Raw genomic sequence first — 19,644 nt, forward strand, 5'->3', positions numbered from 1 at the left:
AAATAAGAAATAAATAAAATGTATTTGTCAATTAAAGAAATTTTAAATTTTCGATAATGAATATTGCTTTGATTAGAATTCACAGAATTCTTCAATTCTTTAATCCACAGTTTCTTACATCGTAATATTGTATATTCATCCAGTTTCCTTTTCTAGTGAAGTGAAACCTCTCTTAAAATCAGTGCGATTTTTAGCTTAGAAACCCTTTATTTACTGACACGAATCATTGAATCTACGTAAATATTTTAATCAGTTAGAGTAATATGTCGATTTTTTTCGGCCGATCATTACGCATGGGATAATTATTCAGACAGTAGTTCATCCATTTCTACACGTATACACTAAATCACGAGCAACACTGACAAGGCTGGCCCTGCCCATCAGTAAACGAAGGGTTAAGGGGGAACGGCGGATTGGTTGCTTTTGCAGTACTTGGTATCCGGTCGAAGCTGGGCGATAGTCGATAGGCAGCCGGCAGTAACGGTGCCAGGTGAACCCGCCTCGACCGAGGCTCACATCGTGGCCACCCTGCCGTACGCACGTCACGCCTTCTTACCCTCAGCTCCCAATATCCCCAAATCTGCCACCGCCACTTGGGGCCACCTTAACAAAAACCTCATGTGGAAGGTAACTAATTCACCGCTAAATTCGCTCGCTGTGTTTCTCAACCTCTCGGGGGGCGGCTCTATTCGTAAGACGAACTTTGCGATCGTTTAAACTTTTATACTATTTATTACATCTTGGCAAAAGGTATAAAACACTTTTATTTTTAATGCTCAAAGATTAATAGATTATATTTAATTTGTATCATATTTAAATATTTTAAAATTTGTATAATTTAATGTAAAATTGACTTTAATTGTTTTAAGTAGTAATCTTCTTGAATAATATATACAAAAGTAACAGCATCGCATTACGGCGTTCCGAAATTGTAGCTTCATATATTTACGAACATCTCACTGATATCATAGTCTGTATGTTTGTAAGGATTTCCTAAACCGCTACTTCGGCATTGATAATATTCTAAGTAAGTATGATCTTCACATCAGCAAGCAATTTGCATTTACAAGACCTCCACTTATGGTCTTTGTATTTGCACGGATCTTGCATTTGTGAGAAGTACCCTAATCGAGTACATAATCCACGCGTTTACAAATATCTCGAAAACCGCTATTATCGTATCTGCGAGTATGTAGCTATCTCGTACTAATTATCGTCTTAATATTTCCGGAAATATTAAGATTTCAACGAAAGTATTTGTTGTAAAAGTCTTGCTTGTTAAGTATAATACTTTTGCCAAAAGTTTCGCTAAAATTAGAGCCGTCTCCAGTTCACCGTATGTCTTTTGGTCTCTCCCTTTTATTTCTGCATGGTGTGCGGTATTACTTTTCACTCATGCACAGCATCTAATCACCCTTACGCATCTTAGGAGTGAACCTGATCCGAATATTGAGCATGGCGATGCGGATACACTTTGTTGACGTGTAAAGTGAAATTATTTTTCATGTTTGCGACATAGCTTGTGCTATAAACCTCCGTCTGCATTCTTCCCTCAATCTTTTTCTGTTAACACACCAATGAAAATGAAACAAACGATAAAAGTAGATCTTTTGTTTAAATATGAGTTATTTGTCCTTTCACTTTTGAGTTACAGAATGATGTTTGTTTCAATATCAAGATGTGGATTATACATATCGAAAGAAGAATTACATTTTCTATCATGTATACTTATGTAAAAAAGATTTACTTTTTTCGTTTATTTGTTAATATACAAATATAATGATAACACATAAATTATTGAAACATAAATCAATTCCTTTATCTACGTAGAGGGAAAGAAAGGCTTAATTAATATATTTATTAAGATTTTTTTATTCTTATACTTGAACTTTTTTTTTAATGCAGTAAATTGTATGAGGGATTCTCAAAAAATAGGAATTATTTGATAGTGATTTTATTCACATATTTTTTCATTGAATTATGAGATACGTAGTAGGCTTAAAATATTTTATAGGATATGTTAGTTTTGTTGCAAAATCAACCAGACAAATAAATAATATAATAGCAATATAATAATAAAAATAAATAATAATATGATAATATAATGTTAAACAATACAATATGTAATCTTTATATATAAAAATACAGTAGATTTTTTAAACATTTTTTATCGACTCTTTGTGTACAGTTCTTAGTTTTCTCATACTTTTTGGCAGAGGAAATCAGGGAATTGAGAATTTTCAAATTAAATGTGGATAATTGATCTAAACTGTGTGTGAATTAATATTTCATTTTAATATTAAAAATCAAGTTGAATACCAAGAAAAATATTCATATTACATTGAACGAATCTTAATAAAAATAATAAACTTGAAGTATATGATAAATATCAGGGGGGGGGGGGGGAAGAGGAATAATTATATCAGCATTTATTGATTGCCTATATAGATACAATTATAATCTTTCTCTGTGATGAAAATCCGATATATTTTAGCGTATTTAAATGTATTTAAAAAGTGTGGGACACAAAAATTCTAATTTTTTGAGAATATTTTTATACTTTTACTTTTAAATGACGCTCGTTAAGTTATTCCGATATAGCAAAACTTTGGTGATTGATGAGCGTTGGCTAAAGTAAAAGCAGAAGAGACGGAGATGTTGTGGAATAAGCCACGTCGCTCTTCCGGTACCTGCCCCTGTCCCTTTCTCTTTTTTTCTTATTCTAATGCGCGCGGGAACAAATGCGAATACACGGTTATGACGTTTTATATCAGAACACAGTGCTCCATTTATCCTGTCATGAATTGTGTAGCTCATCTTGTGTGCCTTGGTTTACGTTGTGTATTTTTTTTTTTTTTGGCTGCACAATGAAGAGAGGAGGATGATTAACCGTGAAATACGGTCCTCATATAACGCGAGTGGAATTCTCTCGCTCGTCTCTCCTCTCATGCATGCGCGATTATCAATTGAGCCGCTTCATTTGAAAGTAGCGCGAGTTAAATACAATTAAGATAAATAGAATTAAAGCGATGGAGAGATTAAAATATTGTATCTATCTTAACAAATCTTTTGTGAGATTGGTACACAACTTGATTGATATACAACTTAAATAATTTAAGTAAATCAAATGTGCGCTGATTTTATCTACATCAAATGTAGATAAAATCTAATGAAAGTCAATTTGCGGCTTATTAAATGTTAAGTATTTGAAGATATTTTTAATATTTTTCATTAATCCATTAATCGAATAGTGAAATAAACGGCTCAGTTGTACAAAATATTCCCTTAAGTTTTCATTAGTTTAATACGTTTGCGTTCGATGGTCCCATTTAAATGGTTCATGGTATCTATATAGTGATAAATTATATTATTGTACGTAATTATTTATATAATTTTCAAAGTTTTATTAATTTTCATTTTTTAATTTCCATATAATTGTATCAGCATTCATTCATAAAATTTATTGTTGGTTTATCCAAGACATAGTTCACGTTTCACATTCATTGTCAGATATGCATTGTTGTCGTTCACGTAAATATTATATATTTTTAAAAATTAAAGATCATTCCAACGTATAGAATTTAATTAATAAAGATACGGAAATGCTAACGCTAAACGTATTCTATCATCCCCCTTGTTTTATGCACAGACCTTTTATTCTAACGTCAAGTATTAACTCTTTCTCCACAGAACATTTCTTTTAAGTCTTACTCTCGCGATTCCGGACATGGCGGCTCCGAGCAGGAGGACTCCCCGAGGACGCACAACACCCTGACGCTCGGCCACTCTGGTAGGAGACGCGGACCGAACGATGCAAACGATATGAACACCGGTACCAGGACGATCGGCGGTAGACGCGCTGCAATGCCATACAACCATACGTATACCGAAATCGTAGACGGCCGAGGCAATGGAGGTATCGCCGGGCATCATCAACTGCACGGTCACCACGGCCAGCACGTTCATTTGCCGCGCGGTCTCGCCAACGAGGACGATCCAGTGTACGAGGAGATCGAGCGTGGTGGCGGCGGCGGTGGCGGTGGCGGTGGTAACGGTGGCAGCGGCAACGGTGGTATCAGCAGTGGAATCGGCGGTATCGTCGGCGCTGGCGAGATCCAGGTGTCGGATATGTCCGACGAGGACGGCCGTCGACCGAGCGACATGAGCAGGCAATCCTCCAGGAGCTACGGCGATCATCGGCCGCTGATCCCGTACTCGCCCGCCGCCGATCGCAACCTGGTGCACTACGGCCAGACGATGGCGGAACGTGGCGGTAGTGGCGGTGGTGGTAATCTCACTCATTACGACTCGACGGAGTACGGGGTGGAACGAACCCTGAACGCCTGTTGGGAGAAACTGCGCCGGCAGCAGGCCAGGTACGAGCTTGGGGATCTGCCGCGGTTGCCGGCGGCATACGGCATGCCGCCACAGCAGGACCACACGCGGACGGTTGCCGTACTGGACGGGCACACCGTCGTCTGTCACTTACAGCCGCAGACAGACATGTACACGGGTCGCGGTATGCCGCCGCCGTCCTACAGCGAGTGTTAGGTTCCGACCTGGCCCGGGGAAGAACCTCTCTCGTCCCCTCGTGAAGAAACGACGAATTCGTCTAGGAGATGGCGACGTCGACGGCTAGCACGGCGTAAACCGTCTAGACGATTCGTCTCGTCCGGGACTACGTGGTGATGGAGGTGACGGTGGTGATGGTACTGACGATTCGTTCCTGAAGAGAATAACCGAGGGGGACACACGGGAGACGAACGTGCCGCTTTTTAGCTCAAGCGTAAGCGCGACGGTGTCTTGATGCAATCTCGTCGCGTTTTAGCCATAATCGACGTATCGCGAGCGTTCTAGAGAACGCCGCTCTTGTCTCCGTTCAGGTGGAATTTTGATCAGACGTCTCCTCGCGAACGAATGGAGACGGAGAGAGAGAGAGAGAGAGAAAGGATGGAAGTATGAGAGAGAATGAACGAATACGAGATTGGTGGGCGTCCAACTGTAAGACCGTAATGTCGTCCAATGGACGCCCCGTTTCTCTTAAGATATACCGTATACATGTGTGCGTGAGTGCGTACCACCGCGACGTGGACTCTGTATAACAATTGTAGCGGACCTCTCGTTTAGGCTAAGTCGACGACGACGACATGCCCGTCGTGGCCGGGCGTTTGGAATTGGCGAACCGAGTGCGCGAAGAGAGATCAGAACGTAACGGGTCTTGATGAAGAGTTTCTGCGAAGTCCGAAGCGATTGTGAGGAGATTGGCTTTTTAGAAGATACATTCTGGATTTAAAGTACGATGTTTTTGTAGATTTCATACGAGCGTAACGAACCAAAGTTTTATTGTTTTGATGTTAAAAAGCAGCTCGTGGAAATTTTTGCAAAATATCTGTCATATATCATTCGACACAACAATTTTTAACTTCTGCTTGACACAGATACTGTAATTTACAAAAATAATAACTGTTATTTTCAATATAGAAATATAAAAAAAAGTGTATTATTTAGAATTTAAAGTATTTGCAAGATATATATATATATTCACTGCTGCAATTTTTTATCGGATTAATTAATTCTTTCTATTTATTTTAATAATATCTACATTCGATTTTTTAAATGACCATAGTTTGGCCATTATTTGTTTGCATGTTAAATGTTTTGTTTTAAATAAGAAATGATTGCTTTTCTTTCTTTTTTTTTTTAATTTACATATGTACAGATATTCTTTTCTTAAAATGAAAAAAATAGAAATATTTATTTCCTAATTTCCTAGGTATGTTGTTGATGATTTCCAATTTTCATAATTCGTATGTCAAAATATCTTTTACGTGACGTATGAAAAATATATGTTATGATTTTATTAATCGAATTGGGAAGCATACGCGTTGCGCGTCGTTCTGTAGGTATCATTTTCAATATACTTCGTATAGCAATAACATCCGACAACAGTGTTATCGAGATCGAATCGAATCCTATCCTCGTGCGCGGCGGACTTCGGGGGAGGAAATATTACGTGAGCATCGAGTGATACTCGGCACATCTGCGTCAACCCTTCCCAGACCCGTACCACCGCCACATGATTGTAAACGGGTCGGGGAGAGTTACGGGACACGACAAACCGCGTATCGTAAGCCGGTATTCAGTGCGGTAAGTGGATTCACCGATGGCTCAGGCGTCACACGTTCGGCGATATTAGGTGTCGTGTTGATTGTAGCATTAAACATGGCTCACCGTGGTCGAGTGTAAACCACGTGTAAATCACAACATGACGTATCGTTTACATCTAGTTTACGGCGAGCTGCGTTTAATACGGCCGTTTAACGTCGTCTCTTATATCGCTCTTATAGTGCGACGAACGAGTCGTCCGGCTCGTTTCCTGTCGGCCACTTCCGAGTCAGCATACTATTAAGTATTTGGCGGTGTAAAGCTTTTCAGGCATAGATAATCGGCGTGGGCCCTCAAATCTAGAGAAGCAGACGTTGTAACATAGATCTAGACATATCGCTGCCGGCCGAATCGTCAACGATGCGCTGGTATCGTCGGCAAGCCGAGGGTCAACATGCCCGCATCTCGATCCTTACGCAGAATCGACGACGGCTCAATAAAGGAATCGGTATATTAATCTGAGGTGAGATTTCTCTGCAGTGACATAATAACTTCGCGTCATGTTAAAAGATGCGTTGAAAGTTGTTTAATGTTTTAGAATTTAATGAATAAATGATAGTTCCTTTTTTTTTCTTTTTATAAACGAACATATTTTTTTATATTGTGACATAAAGTAATGTATGACTGGAACATACGATCTCATCGTACGATATCTGTTATTTCAGCGTCTCTTGATAAAGTCGCATTATGCAAAATTTATGAATAATATTTGAATAACATGGTTTAATAGTTTCAAACAAATAGAATCTGCTTTAGGTATATGTGCTACCTAAGGTATTTTAATCATTTTCAATATTTTTTTGCAGTTTTTAAGAGCAGTTTTTTCACTTCTTATATAAAATATTAAAAAGAAAAATATCACAAGAAATTATCACAAATTAATTATTGCTTTTGATATTTATTATATATAAAGGAAGAGAACTCAAAATTACAGAGATATTTTAAATATATTGTAATATGTCGAAATATAATAAAATTATTTTGATAATTCTCGATTTTTATAAATATTTTCATGTTTCCATATGTTTATTGAATTTGATTTATGCGGTAATTTTTTTTAAGTTTTCAAACTTTTAAGATATAAAAATGAATTGGTATTTCCACGCATAAATAATTTATTAAAAAATTTAATAAACCATCAACTTATAACGTTCCTTTACTTGAGATAATTCAACAAAACTCACATCTCAATTAATATAAATTGTTACAACGAAAATGCCCATTAGGTATTTTTATTTTCAATTTATAAGCAGCTACTTGCTTATATTCTTTCTGAAGCCGATTCTGCGCGAGGCTTCATTCTGACACGGTGCGTTCCTCGCACGAACTTTCGCCGAGTTAGTTTCGACGAGCAAATAACGAGCGTGTTCTCGGCGCTGATGGCCGGAAATTAGATTTCCTCCCGTGTGGGAAGAACAAAGGAGAAATCGAGGGGCAATGGCTGGAGCGCCTTTATCAGTCGTATGTGGCAGCTCCTTGTCGTGCGCCGCTTTGGAACGTTGCGTTTTAGTCTCAGAATGTTATTTTTATAAATAAAAATGAATAAATAAATATATATATATATATATGTATGTATATGTATGTATACACACACAGTAACGATATATTATATTATTGTGAAGGAAGAGAGCGTGAGAGAAATGCTAAGAAGGGCCCAGGAATCGTAAGTGGGCGAGTAAATATTAGTGATATACAAGCGGATTTCCCGAGCGACGTGGAAAAATGCGCGAAAAACACTTAGTCACTGTTTTTTACTATTTTTTAAAACAAAACCGTGTATGTGTACGTGAGAACGCGTGAGCTAAGCTAATCGTGTAACCAAGGGATCCCGCGCGCGCGCGCTATTTATTTTTATCATCCCCGAGTGTTTTATATCGCGAGCAGAAATTGTGTCGAGTGGGAGTTTTGTCCTTCTCCAACTATCCCTCGTCTTCAATGACGTAAACCACGAGGATCTTCGTCGGACAATGTTCGTGAAGAGACTATCGAAAGCGAGCTCCGATAGTCTTCTTAACGTGGTACATTGTGGATGAAATTACGTTGAATGGACTATATAATATACCTATAATAATTAAATATACTTACAAATACTTAAAATCACGATTTCCTTGTATAAGAGAGAATGTTTATTTTTCTATAAATATATCTGAACATTTATTTTATTTTGTATTAGCACAATTCGTTTCTAACATAAAAAGAAAGTTTTAAAAAAAGTTCAGGATTTAATTCAGTTGGAATTTAATTTAGCAGAATCACTTTGATTTGCTGAATCCATATTGTAACAAAATAGTAATTTAATTAAAGGAGAACTTTGCGAGTGTGATAAGTTCAACGTATCTTTGTCCGCTATGTCACGACTTCGTGGTTGCTTGATTTATTTCTCGCTCATGAGAAACACCACGTAGGAGAATTGTAACAGTGATAATCGCGTTAGGGGTACCAGCTATGTTAAGTGTGTAAATGTGTCCCGAGCAGTTGTAAGACATAATTGCTCATTCTGGCGTTTTGAAGCATATGTCCAGCAAAGATTTTTTTCAAGTATCCAATACAAGAAATAGCATAACCTTTTGTTTGCTAACTAAAAATCTATAAGATTCTAAGAGCTCTAAATTGAAACGACCAAATTATATATTATATTGCAGCCCGAATTATTACATTGCTATTTGAGGTGATTTTATATTTACTTTTAATGAAATTTGCAGAAAAGTAGAATAATAAATTTAATTTCTGCAATCACATAAATCATGCATTATAAAGATAAAATTTAAATAACTTTTTACAGATCAAACTAAAAAGCGCGGAAATTATTATGTAAGGAAAACATTATTAATATTGTTTACCAGTAATTTATCAAGATATCCAGAGATATAAAAATTAATTTTTATCTAGAAAATCTTTGCGAAGAATATTTTGAAATGTATAAACATTATTATTCATTTGTGTCTTTACAAAAGAATTTTACGAGATTTTTTCTTCAAGCAATCGTGTACCAGGATAGTCGCCTCTAAAAACGTTATGTAATTTAAAGTTTTTTAATATGTATAATCAACATAAGGCTACTGCCAACTGCAATTACGATTTAGTCGAGACTACGAGCTGCTTAGAATTTAAGTTTCACCATGATTGATTTACCCGAGGGCAATTAAACCGAAAGAAGTATATACATATAGCTTGTGTATAATTTTTTACAACCGGGAGAATTGTGAACCTCGGACACATAAAGTATAATTGCTAGACAATTGTTGAAAACATCCACATTCCATCCGTTTGACGTTCGTGCGAGTTTAGAAAGAGAGCGAGGGCCGTCACAGGCTCGAAAGTCGATCAGTGTGTCAGATGAGATAATAGTCCGTATTCTCGACGCATCTTTAATGCGAAAACTATGACGATCTTGCGCGAAGAAAATCAAACTTAGCCGCTATGAAAGCAAGCACACTCACGTTTAATGCGAAACATGCGACGAGAATGCGGTCAGACGCGTCCTAGTTCAAAGTGTCCCGATTGAAGTTTCATCGCGTGCACGAACACGGACACCGCGCGTGGACACGTATACGCGAAGCATTATCAATGTCGCGAAGGACTCCGAGTGCGAGAACCGAGTATGTACATAAATGTAAATAGGGCTTTGTACATGTTGGAATACCTTGTAATGTAAAGTGGAGCGCGAGCGCGAGAGATCGAGAGAGCCGAGAGCAAGGATGCGAGAGACCCTGAGATGATGACCGATAGATGCGGAAAGAAAGCATACCTAGGCTAAGTTTATCAGTAAGTAGCGAAGCTATTACGAGCTATTATGTATTATCGGTGACGCGGCGCGAAGGATGCGCAAGGCGGATCTTAACTTAAGTCCCAACGCGTATTAGGTAATGTGTAAATAAACTAAGCGAAGGAAGTAAAATATTAAAGAGCCCAAGTAATCGTTGGATATTTATAACAAACTCCAGTAAAGTAGGCCGACGACGGAGAGGTAAACGAGACGGTTGGGATCGAAACTCGCAAAGTCCATCTCGGAAGCGAAATTCTATTTAAAGTGATCCTTTTCGCTTTTCGCTAGAATTTATTGTATTTATTTTAAATATAAAGAGTTATATTTAAAACGGTCTTTTCTGTTTTTCTTGAAAAGGATCCGTGAGATTCTGATGTTTTAAGTGTAAAATCACATCTAAAGCCTCTCTTGCGACTCGCTTTCAACATAAAATTATATTTAGAGCGAATCTTATAAGAGATATAGTTTTATGTTTGAAAATGAATTCGGTGAGTGAATTTTGGATTTTACGAATTACGATCTGGGTGTCTCGAGTAAAAAAAACTGAAAAGAAAGAAAGACAAAACATAGTCGAGCACACTCGTCCACATGTGTATCGCTGCGCGAGAAAGGATTAAAGGATGAGAGGAGGATGCGTGTGGGTGTTAATCGAACATGGACAGACGATGTACAGTGCATGTTTTATCCTTAGCCGTTTTATAAATGTAAATATCTTCCGCCCTCTCCACCCCTCTTCCCGAGACCACTCTCTTTTCACTCCTTCTTTTTATCTCCTCCCCCGCTTTTTTCCACCGTGAGAGAAACAGGCGCCAGATTAATTGATCGTTCCAATTGAAATGTTTCTTCTTTCGTCGTAACGATCCTTTATTATCCGCTCCACCCCCCTTCACTTAGAACTTCTCCTCCATAAGTTTTCTAACTTCGTTCTGTGAGATACTTAGCGGATAAGCTTTCGTTTCAGAGTTTAAAAGATGAAATCGGGCGAAGCTAAAAATCATCTTCTGTCGACTTATCGCCGCCTTCCACGACAGATTCGAAACATTTTGAAAGAACATTCTCTTATGAAGTAATTGCGTCCCATGTATATACTGTAAGTTGCAGTGAATGAGTGAAAGAACGCGAGATTACCGCGTGTGAATTACTTCATATTCATTTTATACTTATTTTTTTCGATACAATCGCGGTCGCATGAGGCATCAAAATGACGATCTCTGCAATAGGCGCGATGATTGTGGTAGCGTTAATTAATTCTTAACCTACTATTGATACCTCCAAGCCTCAGAAACAGTATAACGTTGACTATACTGTTTGGTATAGTTAACGATAGAGAGTCGCGTACTATAGTATTATATTATACTATACGACTATACTGTATTTAGTATAGTTCATAATAATAGCCATATTATATTTCTTTTGCGACTGATATGATTATTTAAAGCTACTGGTACTTAGAGATGTGTCAATAGAGGGTAAAGACTTAATCCGCTTCCGGCCATCTCCTTCTCCCAAACCATCAAACTGAAAGCCACGAAAATTGCGGACTTTAGGGTTCACGCGATCGCAAATAATTCATACAACTCTGTGATTTTACCTTTTACGTTTTTCCTTCGTGATGTAAATGATACTTGACGCTAGAACGCTAACTGCGAGTTGGTACAATTATCAAATGCCAATTCCTTGTTTGTCTATTGATATATTCCTCATGAGTAATGTAAATAAGGTTTATATCAATTACAATCTCATCGATATTTTCTTCTTTTTTTAATCGCGCAATTTAGTAATATGAAAAATGATAGCTTTTTAACACTTTGTAGCATCGTGAGATTTAGTATTAAATATTTAAATTTTATTTAAAACGCTATAATGTTAACAATAAAATAATACAAGTAATTAGTTATTACGATTGTTAGGTTGTTTTCTAAATTTTTTCAAATTGTTTTCTTTTATATTGTTTTTAAAATGTTCGAGATCGTATGTTGCAAAGTGTTAATACTAATTGCTAATTACGTTAGCGTTCTAGGGTTTAAGCACGCGCACACTTAATAGTACATGCATGAGTTTTCTGTACAACGTCGCCTGCGCATGCTAAAAAAGAAAGTTTAACGAAGCAGAGGAGGAAGGGTAAAGGTAGAGGACGAAGAAGAATGTAAAGTCTAGGTATCTCCGAACTAATAAGAGCCTCCGTTTCCTGATTTTTGTATGCTTCTTTAAAACTGTCTGATACAAGGAAAAACAAAGGATAAATAAATGTGTACCAATCTCTGAATAAAACGCCACTCGCCTTAGTTTTTTTCTATCCTCAATCGTGTTTAGAGTAAGAACTATTATTCTACTTTGATGAAACCACGGAATACAGATACTTTTTGTTAAAGAAAAATAATAAAAACAGATTTAGTTATAAGAAACGCGTGAAAGACGTTAATCAAAGTGATAAAAATGTTATCTCGTATCATTTTTATTTTTAACTCTTGTGCAATTCGTTGATTACAAAAAATGTAAAAAAAAATTGTGAAAAAATGTAATAAGAACAAGTATTTGTCAAGTATAAATATTTTATTCTTTAGCGCCATGTCTAATAAGAATTTTAATAACATCACTATAATTACTTCTTCGAGCTATCATCAGCGGTGTGATTCCAAAAGAAGCTTCGTAATTCACATCGATTAGATTGTGCTCCAATATGTACTCAACAGCCTCCGCATTGTCAGTTAGTGCAGCAATGTGCAGAATAGTTTGACCGACGTTGTCTACAAGAGTGACGTTAGCGCCCAAGTATATGATGCACTTTGCCGCATCCAGATTTTGATGCTTTATCGCTTCATGAAGTGGCGAGGACCCTGTAGAGTCTTGTGCATTCAGAAGATTTACATTTGATGCGACAAGTAAGTTAATCACTCTCTCATGGCCGTGAAATGCTGCACCAAATAAAAATTATAGAAACGAGTATATTATAAATCGAAATGAAGAGGAATTAATAAATAATAAAGAAAACCAATTAAAGCAACTAATAACAATTTAATCAAAGACATTAAAATTTATTTTAAACTTTCTTAAATATTAAAAAAACGAAAAAAGAAAAGAATATAAGAATATCGATATAATTATAAATATAATTTAAAAAATAATGCTAAATATATTTATAAACAATAAAAAAATACTTTTAAGTATTTTATTAAATAAAAGAGATTATATATTCTTTCTCTTAGATTTTTTAATTTGTTCAACCCCAATATTCCTAACAACAAGATTATAATTGTAAAGAATAAATCAATAAAAATTAATAGAAAATATACGAAAGTATCAGTTCTCAGTGGATAAATTACTCGCAAAGTAGCGTTATCAGTAGTTGACTACTTTTAACTACTGTAGACTTGAGTTCTGTAACCGAATCGATATAGACTTTTCTACTGAAGATAATAGCATTTTCTGTGAGTAAGTTAGTGCCTATTTTAAAAATGTCTACATATACCTTAATATATTAATAAGATGTTTCTGAATAAAATTTTGGAAATAGTCCAACGTTCTTGATATATTTTAAAAGGGATTCTAATAATATATATATTAAATATATAAAAAATGTAGATCTCGGTATAATATAATAATAACTTCATTTTTATATTTTCATTTCACAAATAATTCTTTATTTTAATCAAACAAAGTGTAATTACGATATTTTTAACGAAATTATTAAACCCCAAAAATATATATATGTCAAATTTTTAACAAAATTATTTTACTTTTTAAACGTAATTCCTAACTTTTTAAAGTTTGAATATTTTTTGAATGACGAATATTAAAGAGTTAGAGAAAAATCAACATATTATAATTACAACAAATATGTATAATTACCAGCAATGTGCAGCGCGCTACGACCATTGTTACTTCGATCATCGATGCATTTCGGCAAATGCTTCAACAATATATTGATCACATTTTCATCTCCAGTTCGACAAGCGATGAGCAATGGCGTCCAGCCATCTTTATTGCGTAAGTATGCATTAGCATTAGCGGCTAAAAGGGCATCGATACATTGACGTGCTGCTGGACCACTTTTGGTGCATGCAAGCATCAGAGGCGTCCAGTCGGCGCGTTTTAAAGGGTCTACCGATGCACCTTCATTGATTAAACGATAGTATTTACAATTAGCATCACAAATCTATACAATTTAATATAATTTAATATATAATACAAATCCAAATAAAATATAATTAGTTTAATTTCACAATAATCAATTAAAGTTTATAACGCAAATTAATTTTCAAATACACGGAGAAAATTTTCTTTTAAAATTTATCCTGAAAATATGATAGTTGTACAATCACAAGTACAACACAATATTTTACAGATTTTTACCGTGCACTTCAATAAAATTAATCAAACTTATTTTATATTTTATTTTATTAATAAATAAGAGATTTACGTTAAATATAATTATTCGAAATACAATGTTGTCCCTACCATATTTTCAGGGTAAACTCTAAGAAAAAATTCTCTCCGTGTATATGTGAGAAAGCAATTTAATATAACTTAATTTTAATATAACTTAATATAACTTAATTTTACTTTATTATAACTTAATTTCAAAAAATATAAATAATCAGATATAAAATGTACAAATAAATATTTTTATATAATTTATATGTAATTAAAAGCGAACTGCAGTTTATTTATCATAGCAAATAATTGATTGAAAAAGAGGAAATACAACAGAATTATACCCTTTCGCAGTAAATACTTCAAAATATCTTCTTGTGCAAATTGTGCAGCTTCGTGCAATGGCCTTTTCATGTCTTTGTTAGTAACATCGACCTTAAGTGCCAGCATGTTGAATTCTTCGCACAAATATCTCACGATATTTATATTTCCCTCTCGTGCAGCCACGTGCAACGCAGTATCACCGGATGTCACATAACGAAAGTCGCTCCAATCGCTAATTCCGTGCTTCTCAACTAGAGTTTTCACTTTATGTATGTCTCCACTGTGACAGGCACGCAGAAAATCGCGCGACACATTAGGAATCTCCGATTGCAACATCATTAAACGTGCTTCGCCGAAAAAAATCACACTTTTAACTCGATGTAATTATAAATCGAAAAAAAAAAAAGGAGAAAATTTTGCGTAAAACTGAAATGATAACGAACAATCGGCGAGACTTGAGAGTCAATACGACACATGCTCTTAATACTGCTGCTCTCTCTGTATAAACTTAAAAAGAGAATCACTCTCGGTGTGATTGCACTGACTGCCAGTTCTTCCACAACGAAATACATTTGATATCTTATTTATCGACTACCGGTTATATCTTAGCTCTGTCTGAACAAAGAAAGTAATCAATAAATATAATTATTATAAAAAAGCAATAATTTGAATAATTTGAGCAAAAAAATTATTAGGTTTTCCAAATAATATTTAAAATAATTTTTGAGTTTGAGACACAAAAAGAATATTGAATTCTATATTTACATTTGTGAAAAATTAGATATAAAATTAGATAATTAAATATAGAATAATAATTTAAAAAATAGGGAAAACGTACATATACTTGATATTTTTTCTTTGAAATATCCTTCAAAAATGTTACACTTTTATTTTTGCCGATGATTCTTCAGTTACATACGAGACGAGACATATCTATATATGCAGAACGAGAGCGAAGGAACGGAAATCAAGGACAAATATATAGTCAAGCTCCATTATGAGGTGTAGGCATGTCAAAATTATCATACATATTGGCTGACTAGATGCCGACAGGAAGATACGCTGTCCGGTCCCAAAAGGTTCGATTATTTAAACAAACCTGATCGAGTGATACGATCGCGGTCACACCCACTACTTTAACGCACCTTCGTATAAGGATAACAAGAAATTCTCGCTCAGGTGAGAGATTCTGTGCGCCAGGACGAGCCCTCGTGCTCAGTATCGAAAATATCCTTTAGCTCTTGAATTATTCCAAAAATTAACAAAGTTTCTTTTTTTTACGTTAATTACGTATATTTGTTATCTTCTGTTAATTAAAATTTAACTTTTGACTTTTTTATATTACTGGATATGAATTTCAAAATTGTTAACGTACATGATTATATGTAAAAGCAAGTATTGAAGAAGGTATACTTTATTAATTTATCTGTATATTAAAAAAGGTGAGGAAGAAAGAAAGAAAATTAAGAAAAGCGAAATTAGAAAATCTTTATCAGATTTATAGTTGTACTTGAAAAGAAAAATTAATATTGTTAGACTACATTAATTTAATAATAACCTCAACCAATTTCCAGATTTTTATTTTATCTATTACTTTTACAAATAAACATTTTCAAAGTACGGAATTGTATAACACAAAACTAAATTAGTTATTTTTTATAAAAGAATTTATAATATAATGAAAAAATTACATTTTAATATTTTTAATTTTTTTTTTCTGAAATACCGACATAATTTAAAGCAGTGTTTAATAAATATTGAACATAATGTAATATACATTATTATGCTTTTAAAAAAATTATCAAATTTGAAATTTTACCTATTGTTTAAGAAGAATATATTAGGTTAAGTAAAAAGTCATCGCGTTTTTTTAAAAGATATCTATCAGTAAAAATCGTAGTTACTTTCTTACCAACAATATAAATATATCTTAATAGAGTAAAGTTTCAGCTTTAAAAATCTCTTTTTTAAATTATACGATACGACAATTTTTAATGGAGTTATGAGCAATTAAAGTCAAAATAATTCTTTTATTTAATCCGCGATAACTCAGTAATCAAAAGTCGTAGGAATATTTAAAAAAAACGATTTTGTAGGGAAAGTATCAAGCTTTCACGATAGGTAATCGAAAATTTTCTCAAATTCGTTTTGGACACGTTACAAATCCACAAAGTGAGAAGAAAATTTTTCGTCTTTTTCAGCTCGTAGTTTTTGGTATGTAAAAATTATCAAACTCATATAAACTTAAAAAATGTGATAAGCTTTTAAAAGTAGAGATTTCAAGCTTTAAAACCCTTTTTTTAAATTTGAATTTCATTCATTATTGACGAAGATATTGTATATACAACAACTTTGAGCTAAAAAATACGCGATGACTTTTTACTACACCTAATATTTCTCATGTTCTCATCTCTCTCTCTCTCTCTCTCTCTCTCTAATTTGCACATAAATTTTCTCTCTTAATATAAATTATAGTTTCACTTACATTGAACTACAATTTCCCGTCAGGCTTTCAACAATTCTCATTTAGCGAATATTACCGAGAGCTGCCTACTGGGTGGGCGGGGTGTGCAACCTTACCGCAGGGTGCACAAATGAAACGATTCGGGGGGTGAAACACGTACGTGAGCAACAATTTCCCTGCGTGCACGCGTCGAAACGAAATTCATGTTGTATGCGCATGGAAATTACGAGTAGCACACGCGTGTGCTTAACTCTCACACATGAATAATAAACGAGGTACTAATGCGCGCCCCTTCGACACCCCTGCTTCACTTCGTCTTAACTGAGCCGGCGTGTCCGAAAGCGCACGGTAATCAGACATCCGTGGTTACATCACTAATTCATTCACTCATTTTCCATCGCCTGTATCGATTGCCGAGTGTCATTCTGCAGTTTTCTTCTATAAGTATATATATATATATATATTGTAAGTTTTTTTTAAAAAAATATACTTTTATTTTTATAAATAAAAATTTTTGCTCCTAATTTTCCATGCACTAGTTGCAATATTTAAATACTTCGGAACATTCAGATGTTTAAATAGCATTTAAAAATATCTATTGTCATATATCTTTGTTAATTATATATTTTACATTTATTTCTATTTTTATTCCATTTTATTTTTATTACATTTTCATTATACGTCTTTAAAATTTAATTTTTATAAAATTTATATCTTGCTCCCAATGTTGTACTAATTGTAACAATTAAATATACATTAGAACATTTAAATGTTCAAAGGGCATTTAAAAATATCTATAGTCACATTTATTGTCATATCTATTATAGTCTCTATTGAATTTATACGTCTCATACCTATTTCCATTTTTGTTCACATTGTCATTCACACGTTTGCCATACGATAAAAGTTGTTAAGAATAAGACTCAAACAAATTATTCAATTTGACAGCAGACTTACTACTTTAAGAGATGAGCGATTATATTACCGGCACCTATTTATCTAATATTGAGTATCTGGATATAATATTAAGGTAGCTATGTGCTAAAACTGTGAAGTTCGATTCGATTTAAATGGCAAATGGAGAAGCTAAATGGCAAACGAGAGGATATTTGTCCGTGGATCAAAGTACGGTATTGAGTAGGCGTATCGCCAGAGGGGTGGGTGAGAGGGGATGGGGGTCAGACAGTCGATCTCTCAGTTTAGCCGCTTAACGAGGATCGCCTTCTCTTTAAATGAGACTCGATGACCGAGCGAAAATCCAAAGCGCATCGCGATGACACCGTAAGAAAATTACGAATCCGAACGCTCGCCTGCCGTTCGCATTTAATCCGCTAATAAATTGTGACCGCTAATAGATTGTGGCACGTGTCAGAGGTGTGTCTCATCGTAAAAGTGTAACTGATACATGATTCACAACAACACACAGTGAACGGGCAAGTCATTAATAATTTTTTTGTTTTTCTTATATAATAATAAAAATTACAATATAATATCAGTTACTGTTACATATTAATGTATGTATATGCAATTGAGTAGAAGTTTAGGTTTTTCTTCATACATCTCACAAGATAGATTCCTTTTGATTATATACATTTTACATACGTTCATTGTGACTGATTTTGTTATGAATTCCTGTTGATGTTATATATTGATGAATGGTTATTACAAGCAGTAATCCATCGTTAAATTTTATGACATTTCTGTCGTATTTTGCCGCCAAAAGTAACAGTCTTTTGTGAGAGAATGGAAATAATTACTTACAATTAGTTACTTGGTTGTAATAATGATTTGATAATGACGTTGCGAATTCTTTTTAATGATAATGTAACATCAGAGTCGAAACAGTCAATAGTACCTATAATGGAAGTGGGAAAAGTTATTCATTACTAAAAAACAAATAACTCGCAATTTGTAACTTGTTACTTTTTAATGTTACTGACCCTAACAACAAACCTCCAGGAGATGTCCTTAAGATATTTAGAGGACATCCGTATGTCCTTTGAGCATCTTAAGAATATCTCCAGGAAGTATCTCGAATAAAGTATGCTTTATTAGGGGAGTAATTTTAAACTCGATCTACATAACACGCAAAACGCGGTTGTAGGTCGCAAATTTGTTGCAAGAGTTAGAAGTATTAACAGAATTCAATTTTTAATTAGTAAATATTTAATGTATTTTGCAAATGTGCGTATTTCAAATGTAGAAATCTTTGCCTCAAAGTTGGCATTGACATCAGAGCTGTGCAACGCCAGTTCAGGGAGATGTCATCACCGGTAGAGGCCAGCAATGTGCAAAAAGTCGACAGGGTGGCTTTTCCAACCATCTCGCCCCCGCGTTCTCGAACTTACAGTCGCTGATCGAACGGATGGACCGGACGTGGGACTCCCGTCTTTCAGCGGACGTCCCCGTCTCTCGAGATACTCTCTTTCGTGTCTTTCTCTCCACCGAACGACGAAAGAGGAAACCTTCCTGCAACTCCGGGTCGATCTTTCGGGTGCGGCGATGCAATAAAAAACAGTCCAGTCAGCGGGGCGTGGATATCGCCGATGGC

At 34.9% G+C, this 19,644-nt stretch overlaps 2 protein-coding genes across 8 annotated transcripts in view; one reads left to right on the plus strand and one right to left on the minus strand.

Annotated features, from left to right (window-relative positions):
- The window catches only part of LOC108752150 (latrophilin Cirl-like), a 399,284-nt gene extending 393,872 nt beyond the window's left edge, over window positions 1-5,412 (plus strand). For 2 of the 7 annotated variants that reach the window (XM_018492802.1, XM_018492804.1), the window contains 2 exons: window positions 430-627; window positions 3,691-4,551. In XM_018492802.1, the coding sequence (XP_018348304.1) occupies window positions 430-627; window positions 3,691-4,551 (1,059 nt within the window). Of the gene's footprint in view, window positions 1-429; window positions 628-3,690 lie in introns of those variants that run through there. The other 5 variants (XM_018492803.1, XM_018492805.1, XM_018492806.1 and 2 more) reach the window with 4 other exon arrangements.
- A 7,072-nt stretch (window positions 5,413-12,484) lies between these two features.
- On the minus strand, window positions 12,485-15,013 carry LOC108752137 (ankyrin repeat domain-containing protein 16-like). The gene is made up of 3 exons (XM_018492781.1): window positions 14,650-15,013; window positions 13,781-14,044; window positions 12,485-12,846 (listed from the first exon to the last, which is right to left on the minus strand). The coding sequence occupies exons 1-3, from the start codon at window positions 14,966-14,968 to the stop codon at window positions 12,485-12,487; spliced, it is 945 nt and encodes a 314-aa protein (XP_018348283.1). The 5' UTR covers window positions 14,969-15,013.
- Between the last annotated feature and the right edge of the window lie 4,631 nt (window positions 15,014-19,644).

Source organism: Trachymyrmex septentrionalis, unplaced genomic scaffold, assembly GCF_001594115.1.
Source record: "Trachymyrmex septentrionalis isolate Tsep2-gDNA-1 unplaced genomic scaffold, Tsep1.0 scaffold56, whole genome shotgun sequence".
Lineage (NCBI taxonomy): Eukaryota > Metazoa > Arthropoda > Insecta > Hymenoptera > Formicidae > Trachymyrmex > Trachymyrmex septentrionalis.

Excerpts from the sequence above, each read along its gene's own strand:
- LOC108752137 (XM_018492781.1), bottom strand. The coding sequence starts at position 14,968 with ATGATGTTGCAATCGGAGATTCCTAATGTGTCGCGCGATTTTCTGCGT. Across the intron at positions 14,045-14,649 it reads GAAGTATTTACTGCGAAAGG|GTGCATCGGTAGACCCTTTA; the intron begins GTATAATTCTGT and ends TAATCAATGAAG. Across the intron at positions 12,847-13,780 it reads TAGCGCGCTGCACATTGCTG|CATTTCACGGCCATGAGAGA; the intron begins GTAATTATACAT and ends TATTTGGTGCAG.